The 26,879-nt window shown below is 44.8% G+C and overlaps 1 protein-coding gene across 1 annotated transcript in view; it reads right to left on the bottom strand.

Annotated features, from left to right (window-relative positions):
* Window positions 1-542: 542 nt before the first annotated feature.
* The window catches only part of SQLE (squalene epoxidase), a 36,428-nt gene continuing 10,091 nt past the window's right edge, over window positions 543-26,879 (bottom strand). Inside the window, exons 5-11 of the mRNA XM_089677512.1 lie at window positions 26,758-26,871; window positions 24,751-24,922; window positions 18,822-18,917; window positions 16,423-16,565; window positions 12,157-12,253; window positions 6,681-6,768; window positions 543-6,460 (exon numbers count right to left, since the gene is read on the bottom strand). Of these exons, the coding sequence (XP_089533638.1) occupies window positions 6,268-6,460; window positions 6,681-6,768; window positions 12,157-12,253; window positions 16,423-16,565; window positions 18,822-18,917; window positions 24,751-24,922; window positions 26,758-26,871 (903 nt within the window). The 3' untranslated portion in view covers window positions 543-6,267. The remainder of the gene's footprint in view (window positions 6,461-6,680; window positions 6,769-12,156; window positions 12,254-16,422; window positions 16,566-18,821; window positions 18,918-24,750; window positions 24,923-26,757; window positions 26,872-26,879) is intronic.

The raw sequence follows: 26,879 nt of genomic DNA on the forward strand, positions 1-26,879 counted from the left end.
AAACCGGCACATCCCCGCTGACAAGAGAGAGGTCTGTGTTGTTTAAATGCACAGATCTCTCTCCTGTCACTCGCTCCACCAATAGCCAATGACAGCGCACTCCCTACCTGGTAAAGTAAAATCACATATATATATACTGTACGTGATTCTCTGCAGCTGTCCAGCACTGTAGCAGTAATTGATTAAACATGCTGAAGTTAGAAGCCGATTGGCTATCATGCACTGTTGCACCAGATTCTGAGTGCTCCAGTTTTAGCATATATACCCCTATATGTGTTTTATTTATTTCAGGTACTTCTATAGTGCTGTCAATTTACGCAGCGCTTTACATATAGTACATTCACATCAGTCCCTAACCCTCAAGGGGCGTACAATCTAAAGGTCCCTAACTCACATTCATACATACACATATTAGGGCCAATTTAGACAGGAGCCAATTCACCTACCAGCATGTCTTTGGAGTGTTTTAGTTATTTTTGCATCCATGCTGTTAATAATCAGCAATGCATCCGACCGGCTATAAAACAAAGAGCCATCAACAATTCGTTGACAAAACAATTTAATTTGTAAAATTAACATCTTTCTATTAAATTATGCTTTTTTACATAAAACTTTTTTCCAGAATATAAAATATAAAAGCAATGCACTTACAATACATGTGTAATATTACTGTACAAAAATATAGAACTTCAGGGAAGTGCTCTAATCATTGGTGATGTCGAACATTGAATGTTATTACACCATCAGGAATGGTCTAAATAAAAGAAGCCATTAATGTACAACATCTAGGTAAATTAAACCCATTTACAGTTCAGTCCAGTACAGAACCCCTGCAATTCACAAAGGCAATGTAAAAGAGACAGAAATAACAGCAAGGGGGTAACACAGGTGAACAGAAGGCGTTGGTTTGCTCGTTGATTCCCAGGCACAACACTGTCTACAGGAACCCGTAGTAAACATGAAAATGATCTAATAATCAGAGATCTTCCAGGAAAGAGGTCAACTCTTTAAACCTCCGTACAGATGGGGTGTTTCATCAATTACAGCCTTCAGCTCATTAAGACAGAACTATGGTCCAGCTATAAAATCACATGCGGTAGGCTGCCCATACCAATGTGGAACGGGCGGTCTATTATTCTAGGTGCTCCCTTAAAAGAGATGTACGGCCCAAACTTTTTTTGGTCATACTTCTTGTGGATCACAGAAGGGCACTTACTTTTGCTCTCCTGTGACCCAGAATTGGCCTATAACAGGCTACTACCTGCTATCAGCTGACACCACAGAGCTGCTCTGGGCTCTGGAAGGACCCTGAACATATTGTGAAGACACACCCAAGATGCCTCATTGACAACTGGCTCTGGCTCTCAGTGCAGGGCTGAAAGCAGAAGCCAGCTGTGCCCACCCTCTCTCCAACCCAGTGCTCCAGTGACTTACAGTCGCAGCTCTCCGGTCTGACTAGACTGAGAACTGAGTGATCAGTGGTCACATGATCACTCAGTTCTTGGGCCTAGAGCAGATGTGGGACAGCTGCAGCATCACATTAATGCTGCAGCATAGCGGTAAGTATAAAGGTTTTTTTTTTTTCTGCACCTCAAATGTCTCTTTTTTTAAATGTTTTAAATATCTTTAGGTTCTGCCAGTAGAACCATTGGTTAGGCACTCTGCTGGGGTGACAGGTTTTTTTTCCTGTAAAATACTACAGTGTTGTCACCATGGCAGCTCCTGTACCTGCTTAGAGGTCGGCAACATTGATAAGCCCCTACTTGTAAATAGTTAGTCTAGCTCTGCCTACAGCCCTTTAGATTGATGGCTGATTACTCTTGTCTGCAGGAGCTTGGTAAAATGATGCAAAAGTCATGTATTTTTTTACAAATTACGACCTCTTATCAAAAATCAGTTGTGCTGAAAAGTGAAGAAGCTGCTGTGAATAACTTCATTTTTGTATTATTTATATAGCACTTTCCTCCCTGGGGGCTTATCTGGTGATGGGGCAGGTAGTAAGGCAGCCATCTTAGCAACGCTTACTATAATATCATACTAGGAACAATTTATCAATCATGTGTCTTTGGATTGTGGGGGGGGGAAGTGAACACATGCAAACCCCATGCAGATAACAACCTGCCTTGGACCTAAACTAAGAACCCCAATGCAGCAAGACAGAAGTGCTAGTGACTGTGCTACCCTTTAATCATCCCCATCAATACCTCCTTTTACAACGGGTCTGTTTTAGCATTGTCTGATTTCAGATAAGTAACCCAAATGTCACATAGCCCTTTCTTCTCCCTATAGGTTAATGAGCTGCAGGATGTAAATCACTCTACAAACAGTCCTCACCGCGTGCGCACGCACACACACACACACACAATTTCTGCTCAACCCGAGTGTAGTTTATGGTTAACATTTTTCATTTGTTGTTTGCGATTCTCCCACACACTTGCTTTACCTGAATAAAAATGTCAACTCCCCCTATAAAAAAAACAAATTTGACAAATTTTTCTTGGTTTTCAGTGTGATTAGAGAAAAGGGTTGCAATCATGATCTGCTTGAAAATGCCACCACAAATGTGTTTATGGAATGATTGGAAGAAATAAAAATCAATCAAGTGAATTGACTCTCTCCTGGAGAACCTCCTTCAAATATGAGGCATGGTGATAGAAAACAGTGATAATTGGCCCCAGGACAATGGCAAAGTGGTCACAACAAAAGTCAAACACAAATCACGAAGACATTGTAAGGTACAAGTAAGGCTAGAAAATATCCCTCTGCACTGTAGAAGTAATGGAAATAAAAAAAATATACATTGGACATGGTCTAGCTAGTAGTAGAAGTCACATTCAACTGGACTTGTGTAATGTTGAACATTCTAGCTATAGCATGACCTTGAGAACCTTCACAGACATTGGACATGGCCACAAGAAGCAGCAAGAAAAAAGAGACACCGCCGTTTTTATAAAAAAGTTAGATCCAATGTAGTTTTTTAAGCATATTAATGAGGAAACTGCAGGAATGACAGATAATATGCTACAGTGTGCTTATAAATGCAAACATATCTATCCATTGCAGGTTCCCACAGTCAATGGCTTCGGAGCTGCATACAACTCTTTGTGACCTTTCATGTAGCTTGCAACAGCCTCAAAGCAGACCCTGAACACCTTTTATACCAGCATTTCTCAACCTTTGTATCTTAGAACAACCCTTTAAATAATTTGCAGGCCTTGGGGACCCCATGCTAAAACCAATTCATTAAAGGTCACTGGGAAAAAAGTCTCTTACATTGGTCATTTTGAAGAATGACCCCATTACAGTGGTATCCAGAATGCCACCCTTACAGTAAGCTAAGAATGCCACCCATACCGATCAAACGATTATTGGTCATAACATTCACTTTGCCAAGTGATGCTGGCCCTGGAACTAGGCTGACACCATCAAATGGGAGGTCAATCAGCCACAGCTCAAGGAACCCCTAGCAACCTGTGTGGGAACCCTAGGGTTCTCCGGAACCTTGGTTGCGAATAGCTGTTGTATACCATATGCATCCCAAAGACAGAATGTACCGTACACAAACCATTTAACATTATAGAATAGGTTGGGCAGGAAAAAAAATAAAACATGGACAGTGATGAGGATTTTACTCAATAGTGCCTGTTTTAGGGCTTGCGTAGATGGGCATTTATTTTCTTCCTTTAATGGTGCAGTATGGCTATGTCTGACCTGCTTTACATTTCTTTGGACAAAGAAGGTCCTTTTGAGATGAGTTTGCATTGAGGGAAAAGCAGATCAAATGCAGCTTGTTAAGTTTTGTGTTCAAACCCATGCATGCATTGAAACAGTTCAAAGAGAGAAGGCAGGGTACATCAACACTTACCTACACGGGCCCTTTTGCTGTTCATGCACTGCTGTACTCACAGATCAACCCCTGGGCCACCAGCAGTGATTTACTGTAATCAGGGGCGGACTGACCATTTGGAAACTCAGGCACTGCCCGAGGGCCCAAGGTCATAGGGGGCCCCATGAGATGCCCCATGGTACCTTTTTCATAGGCTTTTTTGAGTTTGGGCAAGGACACAGGGGCCCCATGATCCCCTATTGCCCGGGGGCCCCATGAGTTGTCAGTCCGCCCCTGACTGTGATCCAATCTCAGGGGAAAAAAAAAAGGGGGAAGCTAAAGGTAGACATTGGGCTCATTCCACTAGGACAGACTTTCTCAACTTTTTTAACACAAAGGAACGCTTAAAACGACTTTCAGATAGTAAGTTGGTATGTAGAACCAAATAAAAGAATATGGATGTGGTATACCTAACGTATCTGACACTCAAGGCTGCTCTATAAGACAAAATTGTCTTCAGTAATAATAATGAAACAAAATAAATTATGATAATCCCAAGGAAAAATGCAGACAGTCAATTGTAGTGCCCCTCAAATTGGTAGTCAATAGAGAAGGACTTCCTTACGTTAGTTGTCATTGAGAAGAATATCTGTTACATTGGTGGTCATCGGGGAAAAAAGTCTCCTACATTGGTGGTCATCTCGAAGAAAGTCTCCTACATTGGTGGTCAATGGGAAGAATGTTCCTTACATTGGTAGTCAGTAAAGAAGGATTGCCTTACACTGCTGTTCATTGATAGTCAGTGGTTAAGACCCCCATACATTGGTGGCCAGTAAGAAGAATGCTCCTTACATTGGTGCTCAGTGGGAAGAATGCTCCTTACATTGGTGCTCAGTGGGAAGAATGCTCCTTACATTGGTGCTCAGTGGGAAGAATGCTCCTTACATTGGTGATCAGTGGGAAGAATGTTCCTTACATTGGTGGTCAGCGGGAAGAATGCTCCTTACAATGGTGGCCAGTAAGAAGAATGCTCCTTACAATGGTGCTCAGTGGGAAGAATGCTCCTTACAATGGTGCTCAGTGGGAAGAATGCTCCTTACATTGGTGCTCAGTGGGAAGAATGCTCCTTACATTGGTGCTCAGTGGGAAGAATGCTCCTTACATTGGTGCTCAGTGGGAAGAATGCCCCTTACATTGCTGCTCAGTGGGAAGAATGCCCCTTACATTGGTGCTCAGTGGGAAGAATGCCTCTTACATTGGTGATCAGTGGGAAGAATGCTCCTTACATTGGTGCTCAGTGGAAAGAATGCTCCTTACATTGGTGCTCAGTGGGAAAATGCCCCTTACATTGGTCGTCAGTGGGAGAAATGGCCCCTAAAAACAGCTAAAAAGATCAATGGTGACTAATCTGTGAGGCAGAAATTAATTGCCCAAGAAACCACAAACAACCATTGGAGGACCCTAGAGTTCTAGGAACCCTGGAAAGGATACACTAAGCTATACCAATCATTATGTGCCATAAGAGGCGTTATTTTCAGCAATGAAAGCCAATGAGAGTTGCAAATAATAGTAAAATGGCTATGAATAACCATCATGGTTATAGAAAATAACCCATAAATTATAGATCTGTGAACTGAGGCTATTGCAGACTATGCAAGAGTCACAGGGAGGGTAGCAGAACATTCCAGCAATTACCATTAGACGTTAGGTAGAAAATCCAGTTAAAATAACTTCATCATTTCTGCCAGGTCTCAGCCTTGGCTTTATACTCATAAAACTTTGTATGCAACCTGTCACAACCCTTTAAACAATTTTTTCTTTTTCTTAATCATGGTGGCCAGTAGTTATTTCTGAATGAGGTCTACAAGAAAAGGTTTGGGGTTTCTACTGAAGAGTATGTAACTTACACTACTAAGTAACCTGTTGCCTATTCCAAGTTAGGCTGCATTGGCAGTTCATGAAGCTAAAGGACAGATAGAAAAACAAGTTCTGTACTTCAAATTAAAACTTCAGGAATGCTGTGGCCAGTATCTGATCCAGGAACTGACCCACAAATACTGTTCGGTTCATAAGAAGTTTGTCTCTACCAAAACGGTTAAATGAACTGTGGGTCTGTTACCGTTCCCAACCCCCCTGCTGGGTAATAATCTGTTTCATATTTGTCATAGGCTTCATAAAATTAATCCTTCTACCAGGCAGCTGCCAATGCAAATAACAGAAATTAAATTTTGATTCGCCTTAAGGCAGCAACCGTGTCACGTGTTTCTGGATCCTAAATAGGTCTAATCCGAGGCTTGTGTGGAGAAGCAGTCCTCTGCACTTTGCAATCATTCTTCTGTTTAAGTCTAAGAATCAGTGTGATGGACCTCGTAATCTTGTGTTGACACCACCAGGCCCTTCTTCGTATGCTCGGAGAGACAGGAATGTTCCTCTTCCAGTAATCAATAAACCAAGTATTTCATTTCTGAGTAGATGAGAGGGAAGATGACAGAACAAGCTCGGTATAGGACGGCAGTACTTCTGAGAAAGGCGCGGGGTTTTGTTAACCAAGGCTCCGTCTTGAAGCAGAAGTAGACGGCGTAAAAGGCGACGGCAAAGAAATGTCCGATGAGCTTCGTGGGTTTGGGGGATAGTCTGTGGGAAGACAGAAGAGCCAGCATTATTATTAGTAGTCATAGCTGTAGAGTTCTATCAACAGTGCAAAGTGCTGTAACCTTCAGATTTCAATTTATAGATGGCTGAAAGATTCATTCTGATTGGTTACTGAACTATACACTTTGACCTTTCATATACAGTGTGTGCCATGAATCGTTCCTGGATAGAAGAGATGTAGCATTGTATTTAGATCACTTACACAGAGAGAAGACCTATGGGGCCGGCCACACATTCTCCTCCCAGCTTGAAGTAATTGAAGCACGCTCTTCTCAGCTGGTACAAAGAGTCTGCAAAGAGGTGGACACGTTAGAATTCTGTACAGTGTCCACATGGGTCATTTTTCCCCAAAATAGCTTGATCTTGGTATGGGCAACACAGTTTTTCATTTAGAATTGTTAGTAAAGATTATAATATGCAATTCTACAATTCAATGCGTGTAAAAGCACAAGTCCTCTACATTAGCCACAGCAATGTCAGCAGACAAAAAAGTTAGGCCTCTTGCACATGGACGTCATAATTTACTGATGTTTACTCAGGAAATAGTTGACAGACACAGTAAAAAAAAAAACTGTGTGTAATGACCAATGCTGCGTAACTGTGCGTAAAGATGAGTAAATGTGAGTAAGTGTATACATGAGTAAAATCCTCTTGTAGCTGATTGATCCCATTCCTTGCAGGTTGTTCCCTGCTCTTGAGAATGTTCAAAGAGAGATATATGTGTTATCTTCCTCTGCCTCCTTGGTGGTCAGTGTCAAGACCCACCCAACTGCTTGGTGGTCTGTGTAGGGATCCCCCGCCTCCTTGATGGTCAGTATCGGGACCTCCCCTGTCCCCGCCTCCTTGGTTGTCAGTGTCCGGAACCCCCCTCTGCCTCCTTGGTGGTCAGTGCCTGAGACTCCCCTACCTCATTGGTGGTCAGCAATTGAGTTCCCACCCAGCCTCCTTGATGATCAGTGTCCATGGTGGTCAGTGTCTGTGTGCCCCTACAAACCTCCTTGGTGGTCAATGTCTGCATGCTCCCCAAACCTCCTTGGTGGTCAATGTCTGTGTACCCCCCAAACCTCCTTTGGTGGTCAGTGTCTGCATGCTACCCCCCCAAACCTCCTCGGTGGTCAGTGTCTGCGTGCTACCCCACCCCAAACCTCGGTGGTCAGTGCCTGCATGCTCCCCAAACCTCCTTGGTGGTCAATGTCTGTGTACCCCCCAAACCTCCTTGGTGGTCAGTGTCTGCATGCCACCCCCCCCAAACCTCCTCGGTGGTCAATGCCTGCATGCTCCCCAAACCTCCTTTGTGGTCAATGTCTGTGTGCCCCCCAAACCTCCTTGGTGGTCAGTGTCTGCATGCCACCCCCCCCCAAACCTTCTTGGTGGTCAGTGTCTGCGTGCCACCCCAAACCTCCTTGGTGGTCAGTGTTCATGTCCCTATGTGACATTGACAACAAGGGGGGAGCAAAGACACCTATGGGGGGCAACATACACTGATCACAGATTGGATGAAGGGGCACAAACACTGACTACAGCAGGAGGTTTAGTACATAGACAGTGATCACAGCGGAGGGGGGCACACACATTAAACACCAAGAGGGGGAGGCATTGCTGTTCTCTGCACATCCCACTCATCCCCTACAGCTCTCCCTGTCCTGCACCAACTGCATGTCCAAGCCAACTTGTGTTTTGCCCGCACTGTTACCCAGTGGTGTATTTAGGTTTTGTGCTGCCCTAGGCAAAACAAAAATCGGCGCCCCCCCCCCCAATCCTGCAGATAGAGCCTGACATTGACCAACAACACCTGTGTCCCCACCTGAGAGAGCCTTCCACTACCACTGCCCCCCATACACCAGCCACCATCCCCAATGCCGAGAAAGAGAAAGACACTCACTTTCACAGGTCCGGACATCCCCGGGAATAAGAGTTGGGCTGTGCATACACCATCATAAAACCCGCAGCCTCCCTCAGAACCCACAAGGTCCCCATGCCGTGTGTCCCTTCTTCCAAGGGGCAGTGCTGCCCCCCTAAAAAATGCCGCCCTAGGCAAATGCCTTGTTTGCCCTGTGGTAAATACACCCCTGCTGTTAACGTTCGCCATGGAGGATTACCTAGGTGGGTGGGATCCTATTCAGCCAGTGCTCCTATTTACGCCTATATGGCTGTACACTTGTGTGCAAGTACTAGAGTACACAGGTATGTATGCATAAAAGTTTCAATTGTTTGTTTGTTTTTAACAGACCTGTACTTTGCGCTGCTGAACTCATCTTTACACAGCAGTGTGCATGGTGTGATAGACAACAATGCATCTGATTCAGGGGTGGACTGACCATTTGGAAACTCGGGCACTGCCCAAGGGCCTGGGGTCAGTAGGGGGCCCCATGAGATGCCCCTGGTACCTTTTTCATAGGCTTTTTTCAGTTTGGGCAAGGACACAGGGGCCCCATGATCCCCTATTGCCCGGGGGCCCCATGAGTTGTCAGTCCACCCCTGATCTGATTACAGGTCCATAAAAACAGTGGCGCTTTTTACTCCAATATGCATGAAGCCGTAAATTAAACTTGTCACGGAATATGATAAAAATTGCATTAGTAGAGGTTACCTTTACATAAAGAATTTCAAAATGATCAGCAAATCCACAAAAACAAACAAATTAATCTGTATGCAAATACTGACTTTTGCTGAAAAAAAATGTAAAGTTGGCTCTGCCTCCTCCCAGTCCTGAATGTGATAGACAGCCTTACTGACCAATGAGGAGGCTAAAAACCATTAATGGATGGGTCAAGCTGACCTTTTTTTTTAGGAAAAGTCCAGACATCTGCATAAAGCCAGTCTCCTGTGTCTCTGGGCATGAGGTTTCCACCAAAGATAACCTCTGCCTATTTATTTTTTCCTCATATACTCAGTCTAAACTGCAATTGTTTTTGCATTAGCGTGTAGCGTTTTGTTTCACAATAAAAAATATTTTTTTGGTCAAAAAAACTTCAAAAACTGGAGTTTGCAGTGTTTTACTGCGTTTTGCCATGTTTTTCAGCTAATAAACTCCTCTTAACCACTTCCTGTCCGGACACTTTTACCCCCTTCCTGTCCAGGGCAATTTTCAGCTTTCAGCGCTATCACACTTTGAATGACAATTGCGCGGTCATGCAATACTGTACCCATATGAATTTTTTACCATTTTTTTGAGACAGATAAAGCTTTATTTTGGTGGTATTTATTCACCGCTGGGATTTTTATTTTTTTTACTATGTAAATGAAAAAGTCCAAAAATTTTGAAAAAAAGTGTTTTTTTTAATAAAATTTTGCAAATAAATAATATTTCATCCTAAATCTTGGCCAAAATTTATTCCGTTATTTTTTTAGTAAAAAAAAAAAAATCAAAATTAGTTTATAACCAAACATTATAATTTTTAAACATTTTTTTTTACATTTTTATTTTATTTTTTTTTATATTATTTTTTATTTTTATTTTTTATTTTTACATACTGTCACCCTAGCAGTACAGTGTCACCATGGTGACACTGTACTACTTGTGGGGGGTGATGAAGATTTTTTTTTTTTTTTTTTACACTGATTGCTTTTACACCCATATAGGATGTAAAAGCAATCATTTCTCTTTCTCTCTGTCTGCATTCTTGCAGTCATTGAGAAATACTGAGTGAGCTGTGATTGGTCACAGCTTGTCACATGGTACAAGGCTGTTGTGAATAGCCTTGTACCATGTGACCTCTGTGATCATTCACAGATTTCACACGTAGTAAGCAATGATGTCACAAGTGACATCTTGTTTACTACTTTGCATGTGATCACTGATTGGCCAATCAGTGATCACATGACCGGGACCTCGTACAGAGGTCCCGTCTGACGATCGGTGTTTCACTGTGTCCGGGGGACACAGCGGACACCGGATCGCGGTGGTGCGCGCTCCTAGGGAGCGCGCACAGCTAGAAAAGGCGGGTGCCGTTTAGGAACGGCAACCCGACCTTGGACTGCCACCGCCCTGCCGTTTATAAACAGCAGGCGGACGGCAAGAGGTTAAAAACACTAGTCTTGCTGTTTTTCTTCAGTTACAAAACATAGCTGTCAAAAAGCATTGATTCCAGTCTATGTGTGCATGGACACATAGGATAACATGCTGGGGGGGTTTACTGGCTGTAGGAAAAAAACCGTCAAAATCCAAAAACAGCCGCTGTAAAAACGTCCCGTGTGCATGACTAATAAAGAGGCCGGTGGCTGTATTTTATTTATTTATATATATATATATATATATATATACAAATAAACATTTTCTATTTCCATAACCAGTTGTTTCCTTCATGTAGTCTTAATAAGCAGCCCTGCAAAAGGAGGGGTAGGGAGAGAGGATCGCTGCTCTGACTGTTTCATTTTAGTTTGAGCTACTGAACTCTGTAACAACAGGCTTTTTGCAACAGAGAAGCTAATGAGAGCATGGAAAAGGTAAAGGGGAACAGTGCTCCACCTGCTGGCTGCATATTGTATGTACATACCAAATCATCTTATTATCTTATGCAATATTTTATGTTTGGCAAAAAAAAATGTTTTTAATCCTAAAAAACATAAATGAAATCTATAAAAAAAAAACACTATGGGAGTTACTTAGTAAAGCTGGAGAGTGCAAAATCTGATGCAGCTCTGCACTGAAAGCAATCGGTTTGCAGGTTTTATTACCAAAGCTTCAGGCCCCTTTCACACGGGCGTTCTGTTTTTTCTTGGAAAAACGTGACTGAACTGATGAAAAAAAACAGATCAGTTCACATCAGCTTTTCATCAGTTTACGTCATTTTTTCATCAGTTTAGATCAGCTTTTCATCCGTTTACATCCCTTTGCATCCATTTACATCCGCTTTTCGTCTGTTTACATCCCTTTTCATCCATTTACATCCATTTTCTATCCGTTTGCATCGGTTTTTCATCAGTTTACATTCGTTTTTGTCCATTTACATCGGGTTTTTTTGTCTGTTCCGTTTTTTTTAATGGAATAAAAATATTGTTTTCTTCCGTTCAAAAAACGGTTGTTAACAGATGCGGACATTAATGGATGTAAACAGATGATCATCTGTTTACATCCGCTAGTCCATAGAAATACATGGGTGTCCATTTTTCATCCGTAAACGGACAGATGAAAAATGGAAATAAGGAACGCCCGTGTGACGGGGCCTAAGTGATCACGCTGAAGTTAGAAGTTGATTGGCTACCATGCACAGCTGAACCAGATTCTGAGTGCTCCAGTTTTCATAAATCTCCCCCTTCACATTCCTTTTAAGAATAATACAGCATTAATGAGAATCTACAGTAAGAAGAGAAGCAGCAATTTCTGAGGACAGATCTCACCTTTCCAGTGCCCAGATACTAAAGGAAGCCAGTGAATGAATTAGCCCATTAGTATTCACCAATAATAGAAGTATCAGTTGTGGGTGGTCTGTCCCCTTACAGACAAGTGACGGATAACTATATAAACCAGTTTATGAACATTATATAATAAATACTTAGTGGCCCTTTAAGGTTTAAAAAAAAAAATATTTGGTCTTTCAGACTCAATCTCCCACACTGGTAATCTGATTACATGTCATGCATTCCCCTCTCTCTGGCAAACAATACAGAGTTCTGTTACCAGGCAGGCAGTGTGATGTCACCGTCATGTTGTATATCAGATGACACTTTCCACTCACCATCTGTAGCAGCAAACAGCTCATACAAAGCCTGGGCCAAAACATTCACTACGAATGAGTGGGACTTCTTCCTGGACCAGTAAAACCTCTTCTTAGCCTGAAAGACATATAGGTCTGGATAATGTAATACTGCACAGCGCATTAGTCATTTATATGGTGCAAAGAAAAGTATGTGTGTATTCTGTAGCAACCAATAATCATTCAGTTTTTTTTATTTTACAATAAAATGTTTTCACCTATTTATATATTTGCATACAAATATAGACGGTACTGTATTGAGAATCTTGGGGCTGCATCAACACAGTCTGATAATCTTTTTCAGTTTTCACACTGAGCTTCTAGATAATTTATTTTATAAAATAACTTTTATTGAATTTTACGTATGCAAACAACAACACATACAAAAACAGTAAAACAACAGAAAATAACTTCTAAAGAAGTCAGCGGCCTCACAGGGCCAACTAACATAAAACCTATACAAAACTGATAGAAAACTGACGCCCCCCCCCCAAACCAGGCTACCCCAACCAGCCAGGCATAGCTATACTGGATACCGGAACCTTCATGAGCCACAAGTAAAAGATGTCAACAATATACTCCCTGTACATGAGCTGGAGCTCTCTCCCCGTCACCCTTTTTCTCTTGGTGACAGGAAAACTGGTCAGAAGTGACTCATGTAGATAACAGAGGAACTAGACAGCAGAGAGGAATGACACTTAGTACTTTGGAGAGAAGGAAACGCCATAGTAACGTGTTTTGTTTTTCATGTCTTAGGTTTACAACCACTTTAAGGAAGACAGTCATATTTGCTGTTACACATCGGAGGCTCCTCTTTCTATTATGCAGTGTTGCTTAGTAAGTTCTTTTTTTATGGTGCATATTCAAAAACAGACTCTCTATGGGCATTATGTATCACCGGGGGAGATGTACTAAAACTGGTGCACTCAGAATCTGGTGTAGCTGTGCATGGGAGCCAATCAGCTTCTACCTTCAGCTTGTTCATTTAAGCTTTGGCAATAAAACCTGGAAGCTGATTGGTTTCAATGCAGAGCTGCACCAGATTTTGCACTCTCCAGTTTTAGTAAATAACCCCCCTATGTGTTCTTACTAAGAACTGGGGCTACTTCCCAATCATCAGTAAGCATCAGACCTACCCTGAATGTATAAATCTCATTGGTGGTTGAGGAACAATAACAGTTCTTAAAATATAGAACATACCTGTTCAAGGCAAAGCAACAGCACAACCTCACCTTTCATTCACTACTCAATACTCCGCTGTGCTGCTGACATCGGAGAAAATACCCCATACTTGCAGGTATGTAGGAGTATGTCACTTCCCTTCCTCTCAAGTGAGATCGCTGATGCTTTGTGATGTTACATGGGGGTTCGGAGGGATTTTTTAGCAACATGTAAGCTCCAACTAGGCAGACCCACAGCTTACACAGGGCTTCCTTCCCTCACTCCTAGTGACTGAGCAGAGTGGTAGAGGAGAGAAGGAGGGGTGAATATATGCTCCTGGAGAGGGGGGAATAAGATGAATTTGTTGCTTTGCCATGCACGGCTCACTGTATGTTCATTTGGTAAAGTAGCCATTGCTGTAAACCGTACTGCTTGGGCCCCAAGCAGGGGCGTATTTACCACAAGGCAAACAAGGCATTTGCCTAGGGTGGCATTTTTCTGGGGGGTTGCGCTGCCCCCCAGAAGAAGGAGCACATACCGCATGGGGACCAGGTGGGATCCAAGAGAGCCTGCGGGCTACTTGACTTGTTCCCATGGATGTCCGGAGCTGTGAAGGTGAGTGTCTGTGAATCTCTTTCCAGGGATGGGAGGCGGGTGGCGTCAGGTGTATGGGGGAGGCGGTGGTAGTGGAAGGCTCTCTTGGCCGGGAAATGGGGGGAGGAGGTGGTATTGGCTGGTGTCAAGCTCGCTCCTTTGGGGGGGTGGGTTGCTGGTTGGTGTTATGCTCTCTCCGAGGTTGGGGGGGTGGTGGTCAGTGTCAGGCTTTTTAATTTGGAGGGTTGTTGGTTGGTGTTATGCTGTCTCCACAGTGAGGGGGTGGGGGGGTTGTTGGTCGGTGTTATGCTCTCTCCGAGGTTGGGGGGGGGGGGGGGTGGTCGGTGTCAGGCACTTTAATTTGGAGGGTTTTTGGTCGGTGTTATGCTCTCTCCACAGTGAGGGGGTGGGTGGTTGTTGGTCGGTGTTATGCTCTCTCCACAGTGAGGGGGTGGGTGGTTGTTGGTCGGTGTTATGCTCTCTCCACAGTGAGGGGGTGGGGGGGTTGTTGGTCGGTGTTATGCTCTCTCCACAGTGAGGGGGTGGGTGGTTGTTGGTCGGTGTTATGCTCTCTCCACAGTGAGGGGGTGGGGGGGTTGTTGGTCGGTGTTATGCTCTCTCCACAGTGAGGGGGTGGGGGGGTTGTTGGTCGGTGTTATGCTCTCTCCACAGTGAGGGGGTGGGGGGGTTGTTGGTCGGTGTTATGCTCTCTCCACAGTGAGAGGGTGGGGGGGTTGTTGGTCGGTGTTATGCTCTCTCCACAGTGAGAGGGTGGGGGGGTTGTTGGTCGGTGTTATGCTCTCTCCACAGTGAGGGGGTGGGTGGTTGTTCGTCGGTGTTATGCTCTCTCCACAGTGAGGGGTGGGGGGGTTGTTGGTCGGTGTTATGCTCTCTCCACAGTGAGGGGGTGGGGGGTTGTTGGTCGGTGTTATGCTCTCTCCACAGTGAGGGGGTGGGGGGGTTGTTGGTCGGTGTTATGCTCTCTCCACAGTGAGGGGGTGGGGGGGTTGTTGGTCGGTGTTATGCTCTCTCCACAGTGAGAGGGTGGGGGGGTTGTTGGTCGGTGTTATGCTCTCTCCACAGTGAGGGGGTGGGGGGGTTGTTGGTCGGTGTTATGCTCTATCCACAGTGAGGGGGTGGGGGGGTTGTTGGTCGGTGTTATGCTCTCTCCACAGTGAGAGGGTGGGGGGGTTGTTGGTCGGTGTTATGCTCTCTCCACAGTGAGGGGGTGGGTGGTTGTTGGTCGGTGTTATGCTCTCTCCACAGTGAGGGGGTGGGTGGTTGTTGGTCGGTGTTATGCTCTCTCCACAGTGAGGGGGTGGGGGGGTTGTTGGTCGGTGTTATGCTCTCTCCACAGTGAGGGGGTGGGTGGTTGTTGGTCGGTGTTATGCTCTCTCCACAGTGAGGGGGTGGGGGGGTTGTTGGTCGGTGTTATGCTCTCTCCACAGTGAGGGGGTGGGGGGGTTGTTGGTCGGTGTTATGCTCTCTCCACAGTGAGAGGGTGGGGGGGTTGTTGGTCGGTGTTATGCTCTCTCCACAGTGAGAGGGTGGGGGGGTTGTTGGTCGGTGTTATGCTCTCTCCACAGTGAGGGGGTGGGTGGTTGTTGGTCGGTGTTATGCTCTCTCCACAGTGAGGGGTGGGGGGGTTGTTGGTCGGTGTTATGCTCTCTCCACAGTGAGGGGGTGGGGGGTTGTTGGTCGGTGTTATGCTCTCTCCACAGTGAGGGGGTGGGGGGGTTGTTGGTCGGTGTTATGCTCTCTCCACAGTGAGGGGGTGGGGGGGTTGTTGGTCGGTGTTATGCTCTCTCCACAGTGAGAGGGTGGGGGGGTTGTTGGTCGGTGTTATGCTCTCTCCACAGTGAGGGGGTGGGGGGGTTGTTGGTCGGTGTTATGCTCTATCCACAGTGAGGGGGTGGGGGGGTTGTTGGTCGGTGTTATGCTCTCTCCACAGTGAGAGGGTGGGGGGGTTGTTGGTCGGTGTTATGCTCTCTCCACAGTGAGGGGGTGGGTGGTTGTTGGTCGGTGTTATGCTCTCTCCACAGTGAGGGGGTGGGTGGTTGTTGGTCGGTGTTATGCTCTCTCCACAGTGAGGGGGTGGGGGGGTTGTTGGTCGGTGTTATGCTCTCTCCACAGTGAGGGGGTGGGGGGGTTGTTGGTCGGTGTTATGCTCTCTCCACAGTGAGGGGGTGGGTGGTTGTTGGTCGGTGTTATGCTCTCTCCACAGTGAGGGGGTGGGGGGGTTGTTGGTTGGTGCTATGCTCTTTCCACAGTGAGGAAGGGGGGGGTTGTTGGTTGGTGTCAGGCTCTCTCCGCAGGGAGGGTTGGAGTGACCAAATTTTGTGTTGCCTAGGGCATAATCCTAGATACACCATTGACCCTAGGGAGGAGGGGGCTCCCTATGCCACCACTGCACACATCTGGGATTCGATCTAGGAAATGCTCCTCCAGCTGGTGATTTTGTTCAGAAGATCTGGATTCCAGTGAGTACCTTACCTGCAGTATTTGTGAATGTTCATTCAGATCTGGAAGATCCTGTAAGAGATTCCTCCAAATTTTCACGTCATTCAGTACAACTGTCATTCCACCACCTGTTAGCGGGTGTCTCATGTTGTATGCATCCCCCAGTAGCAGAACCCCTGCACAAGCAACCAAGATAGAGAAAAGGTTTAATGTATTAGCTGCTCTATACAATAAGACATTTAGAGAAACATTTCAAAGTCAGGCTGATGGATAAACTAATGGCCCATACACACGATACGAAAATCGTACGAAAATTTCTGTCAAGGAACGGTCGATCATCTGATCGTTAGTATAGTGCTTTCAATAGATGATTTTGACTTTTTGGATGACAAAAAACGAGGGTGCAAGCTAGAAAACTTTTATCGTACGAGAACAAAACGTCTGATTTTCTGATATAACTGTACAGATATAATCAAAGAGAAAAAAAAACGCACATGATCAGAAGCAAAGAACGACCCTACACTTCCTCTTCTACCACCCTAGTACATAGCTACTTTGCCTTTGTCAGCTGAGAATTTTCTTACAAGTCAATACCATTCCGACTACATCACGATATGCACTTTCATGGAAAAATTGGACGATCGGTCGTCGGATTTGCTCATCTTGTGTGCTAGGCTTAAAGTGTTACTAAACCCACAACAGTAAAATCAGTCTGTATATGCAGTAAAGCATGCTTGTTATACTCACTGAGGAACCTAAGGGGTTAATCCTCTGCATTGTGTAAAACGTCTGTTTGATCCTGTCATCTCTGACTCTCCCCTACTTTAGCTGTCCCATAGTTAGAGCAGCAGTGGCAAGTCTGCACATGCTCTGCTTGGTGTGTATTGCTAGAGAAGTTTTTTTTTGTTTTGTTTTTGGGAGGGTGTATGTGATCAGTGCTGTCCAGACAGAGTGTTATGCATTATGTAGCCTCAAAGGACAGTCAGAGGAGAATGAAAACTCTTTCTACAAGCTTTAAACAGTGCTCGGCTGGTTACTGATAGAAATCACAAGACTGCTATATACTGCCGATGAAAAAGGTATTTAGCAGTTTATAATTACTAAAATAATTGCATTTCCATTTTCTGTGTACTGTGGGAGACCAGATATAGTGAATGCAGGATCCAGGGAGATCGGAAATAGTGAATGCAGGGTCCGGTGAGACCAGATATAGTGAATGCAGGGTCCGGGGAGACCAGATATAGTGGATGCAGGGTCCGGGGAGAGCGGATATAGTGGATGCAGGGTCCGGGGAGACCAGATATAGTGAATGCAGGGTCCTGGGAGACCAGATATAGTGAGTGCAGGGTCCTGGGAGACCAGATATAGTGAATGCAGGATCCGGGGAGAGCGGATATAGTGAAGGCAGGGTCCAGGGAGAGCGGATATAGTGAATGCAGAGTCCGGGGAGAGCGGATATAGTGAATGCAGAGTCCGGGGAGAGCGGATATAGTGAACGCAGGATCCAGGGATATCAGATATAGTGAATGCAGGATCCGGGGAGACCAGATATAGTGAATGCAGGGTCCAGGGAGACCAGATATAGTGAATACAGGGTCCGAGGAGACCAGATATAGTGAATACAGGGTCCCAGGAGACCAGATATAGTGAATGCAGGGTCCAGGGAGACCAGATATAGTGAATGCAGGGTCCAGGGAGACCAGATATAGTGAGTACAGGGTCCGGGGAGACCAGATATAGTGAATACAGGGTCCGGGGAGACCAGATATAGTGAATACAGGGTCCGAGGAGACCAGATATAGTGAATGCAGGGTCCGGGGAGACCAGATATAGTGAATACAAGGTCCGGGGAGACCAGATATAGTGAATGCAGGATCCAGGGAGATCGGAAATAGTGAATGCAGGGTCCAGTGAGACCAGATATAGTGAATGCAGGGTCCGGGGAGACCAGATATAGTGGATGCAGGGTCCGGGGAGAGCGAATATAGTGAATGCAGGGTCCGGGGAGACCAGATATAGTGAATGCAGGGTCCTGGGAGACCAGATATAGTGAATGCAGGGTCCTGGGAGACCAGATATAGTGAATGCAGGGTCCTGGGAGAACAGATATAGTGAATGCAGGATCCGGGGAGAGCGGATATAGTGAAGGCAGGGTCCGGGGAGAGCGGATATAGTGAATGCAGGGTCCGGGGAGACCAGATATAGTGAACGCAGGATCCAGGGATATCAGATATAGTGAATGCAGGATCCGGGGAGACCAGATATAGTGAATGCAGGGTCCAGGGAAACCAAATATAGTGAATGCAGGGCCCTGGGAGACCAGATATAGCAAATGCAGGGTCCGGGGTTTAGTAACACTTTAACTCACCAAAGCTGTCAGTAAAGCTTGGATTGGATTGAATGAAATGTTAAATGTCAAAACAAATTTGTACCTTGCTTGTTGACAGGTGAGGGTGGGAGGAAACTGGCCGGCATTGTCCTCAGTCGATCATTTTCTACAGCATACAGGAATGGATCCTTCAGATGATCTGTTATTAAAGAAATGTCATATTTACATTACCTATAAATGTCATCTTTTATTCAATAGTCATCTTTTCTATGTTTTCTGATCAAGGATGACCTTATTGAAGAAATATGGCACATTTGCTAACAGATGGAATAAACTAGTAGTGGATGCATATATAGTCACTGGAATGGAATATATTATCATATTTGCTATACTGTATACTGTATGTCTTTCCACAGAACTATGTTCAATAGAAAATGTGGAGACCTGCAATTAGTTATGGAGTGGGGAAGGGGGGGCAAACACACCTGTATCTACAGAACATTATCCCATAGGCTCTCCGTCTCATTGACAAGCATAGCCATTTATGATACGCCCTTTAAATGGTCCTCAGTATCATTCACAGCTGAATCCAGTAGACATAGCTGCATCTATCTGTAGCACCCTCCTAGTCAGCTAGGGGGCGCTAAACTCCAATTGTCACTGAGGAGGGCTGAGTAGCAGCCTGGGTGCAGGGTTGCCAATCATTCGTAAATTTATAGACAGTCCATAAATTTCAACCTATTTACAGACTGTGCACAAATGTCAGTTACGGACAGCGACCGTCTGTAAAAATATGCTTGCGCAGTACCAAAGCTGACCAGGCTCAGCTGTGCATAGATGAACTCGGAACCTCGGATGGGGAGGGAGGACCAGGCCAGGTATCTATGCACAGTGATTTTGTCGCCTTTTACATTTGACTGAGGGGGGGGGGTGTCTTGTATCAGAGTTCCCCTTTACATCAAACTCTGCAGTCATGGAGAAACATGGTTTTTGACATAAACGCATTGCTAAGAGCACTACAAAATGGTTCGCTCAGCGCTGTACATTACAAAGGGGGACAGAACATGTGACAGAACAATACCAATACAATGCAAAACATGAAGGGATCGAGGGCCCTGCTCCTCGGAGCTTACAATCTAGGAGGGAGGGGATGGTGGCACAGGAGGAGATAGCTGTGGGGGATGGAGTGGTAGAAAGAGTGGAGGAGGTCGGTAATTAGCAGGGGGTGGGGTAGGCTTCCCTGAAGAGATGGGTTTTCAGGGTGCGCCTAAAGGAGAGGAGAGTAGGTGATAATCTGATGGGTTGGGGCAGGGAGTTCCAGAGGAGGGGTGACACCCTGGAGAAGTCCTGGAGGCGGGCATGGGAGGAGGAGACCAGGGAACTAGAGAGAAGGAGGTCTTGTGAGGAGCGGAGTGTGCATGCTGGGCGGTACTTGGATATTAGGTCAGTGATGTAGTACGGGGCAGTATGGTGGACAGCTTTGTACGTCAATGTTAGGATTTTGAATTTGATCCGTTGCGCAATCGGAAGCCAGTGGAGAGATTGGCAGAGGGGGGTGGCGGAGATGGAGCGGTTGGAAAGGTGAATGAGTCTGGCAGCCATATTCAGGATCGACTGAAGCGGGGATAGCCAGCAGCGAGGCAGGTCAGTGAGGAGGGAGTTGCAGTAGTCAAGTCGTGATATGATGAGGGAGTGGATGAGCTGTTTAGTGGTTTCTGGGGTTAGGAACGTGCGGATTTTGGTGATGTTGCGGAGGTGGAGTCTGCACGAGTTTGTTAAAGATTGGACTTGGGGCTGGAAGGATAGGTTGGAGTCCAGAATGACACCAAGTACTCTGGACTGCGGGGCGGGTTTGATGGTGGCGTTGTTGGATGTGATGGAGAAGTCAATGGGGGGTGGTGTCCAGGCTGTTTTTAAATATTTGCAGTTTTGCACTTAAAACTGGCATTTTATGTACTTTTCTTGAGTGTCAGCAAAAAAATGCGGCTCTGTCAGTAAATGTCATGATTTGCATCAGTACAAATTTGGTGCTGTTTGTAAACTTTGGGTGTCCTGTCAGTAAATTTCACTTCGGGGGGTTAGCAACACTACCTGGGTGTGATAGCTAGCAGGGGTAAAACAATGGTAAGAGCTGAGAGGCTCTGCAGACCAGCCTCTGGAATTTCCCCCTGCTCTAGAACTTTGAAGAAAGGTCTAGAAGCAGTGTGTGGATCTGAGGAGCAGATGATCTGCACTTTTGAGGGATCCTGGCCAATCCCCAACAGGAGGCTTGGCAAGGGACCAGGACAAATCTTAAAAGTGACAGAGCCTGCTCAGCAGCAGGAGGGTTCGGGTGGAAGACAGTGAGGGTGTAAAGCTTAAGGCAGGAGCCTGGGAGGGGGCCCAGATGGAGAAAGGCTCACCTACAGGCCGTGAAGCTTGGAAGGAAGAAATCTCAGACCTTCACCAGCCCCCAGAGCGAGGACCACCTGTGCAGCAGACAAGGAGCATCCCAGCTAGAAGGCTTGGTAGCAGCCACAAACCCACCAGCCACACAGAAGGACTATAGGAGTAAGCCTGCACCTCCTGGGCCAGATTGCGGAAGAAGCACTCTGGTGGGAAACCAGATAAGCCGGGACTGTCTTATTTCCTAAAGTGACAGGCACTGGATCCCCTGCTTAGGGATTCCTCCAGAAAGCTGGGTGAAGAAGAGGATCTGGGGTCTGGGATGGTACTACAGGAGATGCTGCCTAGCTCTCCAAAAGAGACTGTTTTGCTGTAGAAATGTGTAAATAGTTCCAGGAAGTTGTCCTTGGTTTCTCGGTTCCATAGGGCATCCCATACACCCCTTATCCTATCCAAGTTGAAATTCCCTTAATAAAATCCAAAAACCCAAGCTCAAGGACTTGTTACTGACTCGTGGATGTTAGTCTGAAAACTGCATGATGCCTGGCTGTGCAGGCCTATAGGGGGACCCAAATACTCAGCAACCCCTAAGGGGGGCAGTGCTACATATGACAGGTTTTCCTAATAGCCCAATGTCCAACTGACAGTATTATTAACAGCTGTATTCGGTAAACACAACTGTGTCCACAGATCCTCTACAACAGCCCTGCTTAACCTTCTGAATTAGTTTTCAGATCTAGGGAAATCTCTGATAAAACCAATTCATCGGAGGTCAGCAGTAAATGTACAACTGATATTGGTGGTCATTTGGAAAAATGCCCCTTATATTGGTGGTCATTGGGAAGAATGTTCCTTACATTGGTGGTCAGTGGGTAGAATGTTCTTTACATTTGTGATCAGTGGGAAGAATGTTCCTTACATTGGTGATCAGTGGGAAGAATGTTCCTTACATTGGTGGTCAGTGGGTAGAATGTTCTTTACATTTGTGATCAGTGGGAAGAATGTTCCTTACATTGGTGCTCAGTGGGAAGAATGTTCCTTACATTGGTGATCAGTGGGTAGAATGTTCTTTACATTTGTGATCAGTGGGAAGAATGTTCTTTACATTGGTGATCAGTGGGAAGAATGTTCTTTACATTGGTGATCAGTGGGAAGAATGTTCATTAGATTGGTTGTCTGTGGGATGAATGTTCCTTACATTGGTGGTCAGTGGGTAGAATGTTCTTTACATTTGTGATCAGTGGGAAGAATGTTCTTTACATTTGTGATCAGTGGGAAGAATGTTCTTTACATTGGTGATCAGTGGGTAGAATGTTCCTTACATTGGTGGTCATTGGGAAGAATGTTCATTAGATTGGTTGTCTGTGGGATGAATGTTCCTTACATTGGTGGTCATTGGGAAGAATGTTCATTAGATTGGTTGTCTGTGGGATGAATGTTCCTTACATTGGTTGTCTGTGGGACAAATATTCCTTACATTGGTTGTCTGTGGGAAGAATGTTCATTAGATTGGTTGTCTGTGGGACGGATATTCCTTACATTGGTTGTCTGTGGGACAAATGTTCTTTACATTGGTGGTCAGTGGGAAGAATGCTCCCTAAATTGGTGGTCAGTGGGAAGAATGTTCATTAGATTGGTTGTCTGTGGGACAAATGCTCCTTACATTGGTGGTCGGTGGGAAGAATGTTCCTTACATTGGTGGTCAGTGGGAAGAATGCCCCTCACATTGGTGGTCTGTGGGAAGAATGTTTCACTTAAAGAGGTGGTCAGAATGCCACCCTTACAGACAGCTAAGGACACCAGTGATGTCATGCTGCTGGCGCTTTACAATAGCAGTGGCGCTTGAATGATGTAGGTACCTTCAGACAAGAGATCAAATAGCTACAGCTCAAGGAACCCCTAGCAACTTCTTAAAGAACCCTACGGTTCTGAAAAAAAACCCTGTTTGAGAATGGCTGCTCTACAACAACACTCTAAATATAACCATCTCCGAGAAGGCATTACCAGCCATTGTTGAGAACTCTCTCCTCTCCCTTGTAGCCAGCTCCTTGCAGACAAAAGGGGAGATCACGTGACTGGACCATAGCAGCATGGACATAGGTAGGTATATACAACTTTCTTACACAGGTTAGTAAGAATAGGTATTAGGAGGTGGGGGGGGGGGCATTTTTAAGAATATTTAGGATTACCTGGAAACTCTACTTTAAGCAAGCAGGGTGCTAAGCATGTTTGTAAAGCCAATCCTTTGCTTTATAAATGTATATTTTTTAAAGCAGCGGTATAGCTGTGGTAAGGCTTTATACATAGGGCCAGGCGTGGACTGACCATTTGGAAACTCGGGCACTGCCCGAGGGCCCGGGGTCAGTAGGGGGCCCCATGAGATGCCCCTGGTACCTTTTTCATAGACTTTTTTGAGTTTGGGCAAGGACACAGGGGCCCCATAATCCCCTATTGCCCGGAGGCCCCATCAGTTGTCAGTCCGCCCCTTCATTAGGGCCCTAACATTGTGAGCATGTTTACAGGAGAGAACAGGCGGATGACCAAGGACAGGTCCTGGACTAAGCTGTATTCTTTAACTTCAGTGCAGAGGTCCAAAACCTGGCTTTGCTTTCTGCTAGGCGTGTCTGGATTGTCAATTGACCAAATATAATTACAAATCATATGGTAGGCAAAATGGTTACATGTGTTTGCCTGTTAACAAATGATTATATATGTGTATTTCAGTTATAGATTTACCTGCTTGCATGGGTAGAACTATAGGCAATGTTTTTTTTCATATTGGATAGAGCAAGGGAGGGTTATAACAACTTACAAAGCTATCCACAACCCAGCCCCCAGCTACATCACTTACCTAGTCTTAAAATACCAACCAAATCATCCTCTTTGTTCCCTCAAAGACCTCCTGCTCTTTAGCTCCCTTGTCACCTCCTCCCATATTCGCTTCCAGGACTTCTCCCAAGCCTCTCCCATCCTATGGAATCCCCTTCCCCAATCTGTCCGACTGTCTCCTACTCTGTCTACATTTAGATGATCCCCGAAACCTCATTTCTTCAGACAGGCCTTTCCTGCCCCCACCTAATATTGGTACTTTATTTTCTCAATCAGCTCATCCCATACCTTTTGTATCAATTGACCCTCCCTTTAGATTGTAAGCTCCTAATGAGCAGGACCCTCTGTTTCCTACTGTATTCAATTGTATTGTAATTGTACTGTCTGCCCTCACGTTGTAAAGCACTGCGCAAACTGTTGGTGCTATATAAATCCTGTATTATAATAATAATATAACCCCTTTCAGATTTTGTTTTTCACCATCCGTGTCCCATTGTGGAGATTTCCCTTCAATTCCTGCCCTATAGCCAAACAGGAAGTGAGAGGAAATCCCTCCAAAATTAAGGGAATTCCTTAGGAACCCCCAGGACACCAGAACTAGTGTCCCCATTGGAAGATTACGTTTCTGGGGACAACCCAAAATTTGGGGATTTGCTTTTACTTTCAATGATAACAGTAACGGGGGCACAGACACCAAAAGGAACTGACAGAGGTTCTAATCCCTCTGTACTCTATCCAAAGCTAAAAAAAAAAGTTTTGTCTTTAGTTATACTTTAAATTTTATTCTTTATTGGAGCAACTACAAACAATGTGCTTACCAGGCATCTGTGGCAGGACGTTTTCCAGCATGTACTCTTTCAGATTTTTGGGTATTTCCCCTCTGATATCAACAAGGACCCGAGTCTCAGTGGATGATATCTGATAAATCAAAACTGGACTGGGATTGGCCAGGACAAGCTCTGCATGATGAGGCTTAAACTGGGGTGAGTTCTAGGATAGAAAATAAACAGAGAATACATTTATCTGATCAACATAATCCTTCTTCTGACATGAAAGTAACATAAGTGAAGTAAATATGTGATTGTTCCTCCTGCGCTTAACCTCCCTGGTGGTATGATTATTTCAGATTTTTGGTGCTGAAAGCGGTACCATTATTTTGCATGGAAATTTGGCGTTTTTTATTGTAGGCCTGTAATTTTTAGGAATAACTCACTGAAATCTGTCCGAACAAGAGTCTAGTAAACATCCCGGGTATGTTAAAATTTGAAACGCGAAATCATAAATTATAATTTAACAATCATAAAAAATAATAATATAATAATAATAAATGTAATTCAATAATATAATCAAACCAAAAACACTGAAATTTGAAATATAGCGCCAAGTTTGCACATCACTGAGCAAAGTCAAAGAATCGTTTTAAGTGTCTGATAACGAATTTCCCCCACGAATCATTATCATTCAATTCTGCAAGTGGTTCTAATTTACTATCGCTGTTCTCTAGCTGATCTAAACCCGCTTTTGACCTAAAGGGACGCTTTTTGGACGCCATGGATGTTTCTCAGTTTCCAGGCAGAAAGAACAGTAAAAATGCAGGCAGGGCTCCGGACAAAGCACTCGGGACAAAATGTATGTGAAATGGTTTGATACAGTAATGTTTTACTATGTGATTTTAGTAATTTTAGTGAATGTCACTTTTTTTCATTTTCAAATTTCCCGGTGCTCCGTCCCCCGTACGTCCCAATGTCGCAGGGGACAGAACCCAGATGCCGGCATCCGCCGGATTACATTGCCGGGGGCTCTGCAGGGGGGACATCGGGGGAGCGCAGGACAAGGTAAGTGATCGAGGGATCGCGGAGCAGCGCCGCATGGTAAGCCCGAGTGTAGCTTGGGGTTACCGCTTGTGGTGCTGAAACTTTACCCCGAGCTACACTCGGGAATACCGCCAGGGAGGTTAATGGGTGTACCTATACCAATGACAAAGCTGCTAGCCTTCAAAACCCTTTACCCAAAGGTATAAATGAACGACATAAACTCGTTCTTCATGAATAGCGAAGCACCTTAGATGTGGGGGATTTTTTTTGCACTTTATTGGACTTGATTGGACAGTGGTTTTTATGATTGATTTTTATGATTATTTTTTCACTGTATATATATATGTTTCATATTTTCTCATATTTTTTTCTATGGATTTGTTGTTATTTTAGGAGTTGTGGATGAGCACTTGTCTCTTTGGTATTTGACATACGAATATCCCGTCACTGGGATGCAATTTGTTTACACATTTGGTGTGTGAATATTATCCCATTTTTGGGATTGGGAAGTTGGTTGTTTTTTTCACTTTGTATAAGGGTCCATTTTTGTGACCTATTTTTTTATTTCACCATTTGCACTATATGGCACTTTGTGATAAATCCCTGTACCTGTAGTATCTCTTATATTTTCACATTATTGTGTGTATATATATTTATTTATTGTTTAGAGTCATTTATATTTATATTTAATTTTCTAGCGCTGCACCATATTATAGTTTATAAGTGAAGTAAAGCTTTGCTCGTTGAAGAATGTTTTTATAACTCCTAGACCACGGGTGTCAAACTGGTGGCCTTCCAGCTGTTGCCAAACTACAAGTCCCATGAGGCATTGCAAGATTGACAGTTACAAGCATGACTCCCAAAGGTAGGGGCATGATGGGACTTGTAGTTTCCCAACAGCTGGAGTGCTGCCAGTTTGACTCCCCTGTCCTAGAGGCTAATTTATAGCAACAGGCAAGAAAAATAGCTCTCAGATTGGTGCTGAAAAATGTATACATACAAAGCACAAACCTTTAAAATGCATCCTACAAAGTGCGAGGAAACTTTGACCTGGCCAGAAATAAGATCTTTTCTGAATTTGGAGAAAAGTCCATCAGCAACAACGGTAAGTGGAGCATGGAGTTCCTGCAATA

The sequence above is a fragment of the Staurois parvus genome, unplaced genomic scaffold, assembly GCF_062004578.1.
Source record: "Staurois parvus isolate SC_StPar_1 unplaced genomic scaffold, SC_StPar_1.0 ptg000187l, whole genome shotgun sequence".
Lineage (NCBI taxonomy): Eukaryota > Metazoa > Chordata > Amphibia > Anura > Ranidae > Staurois > Staurois parvus.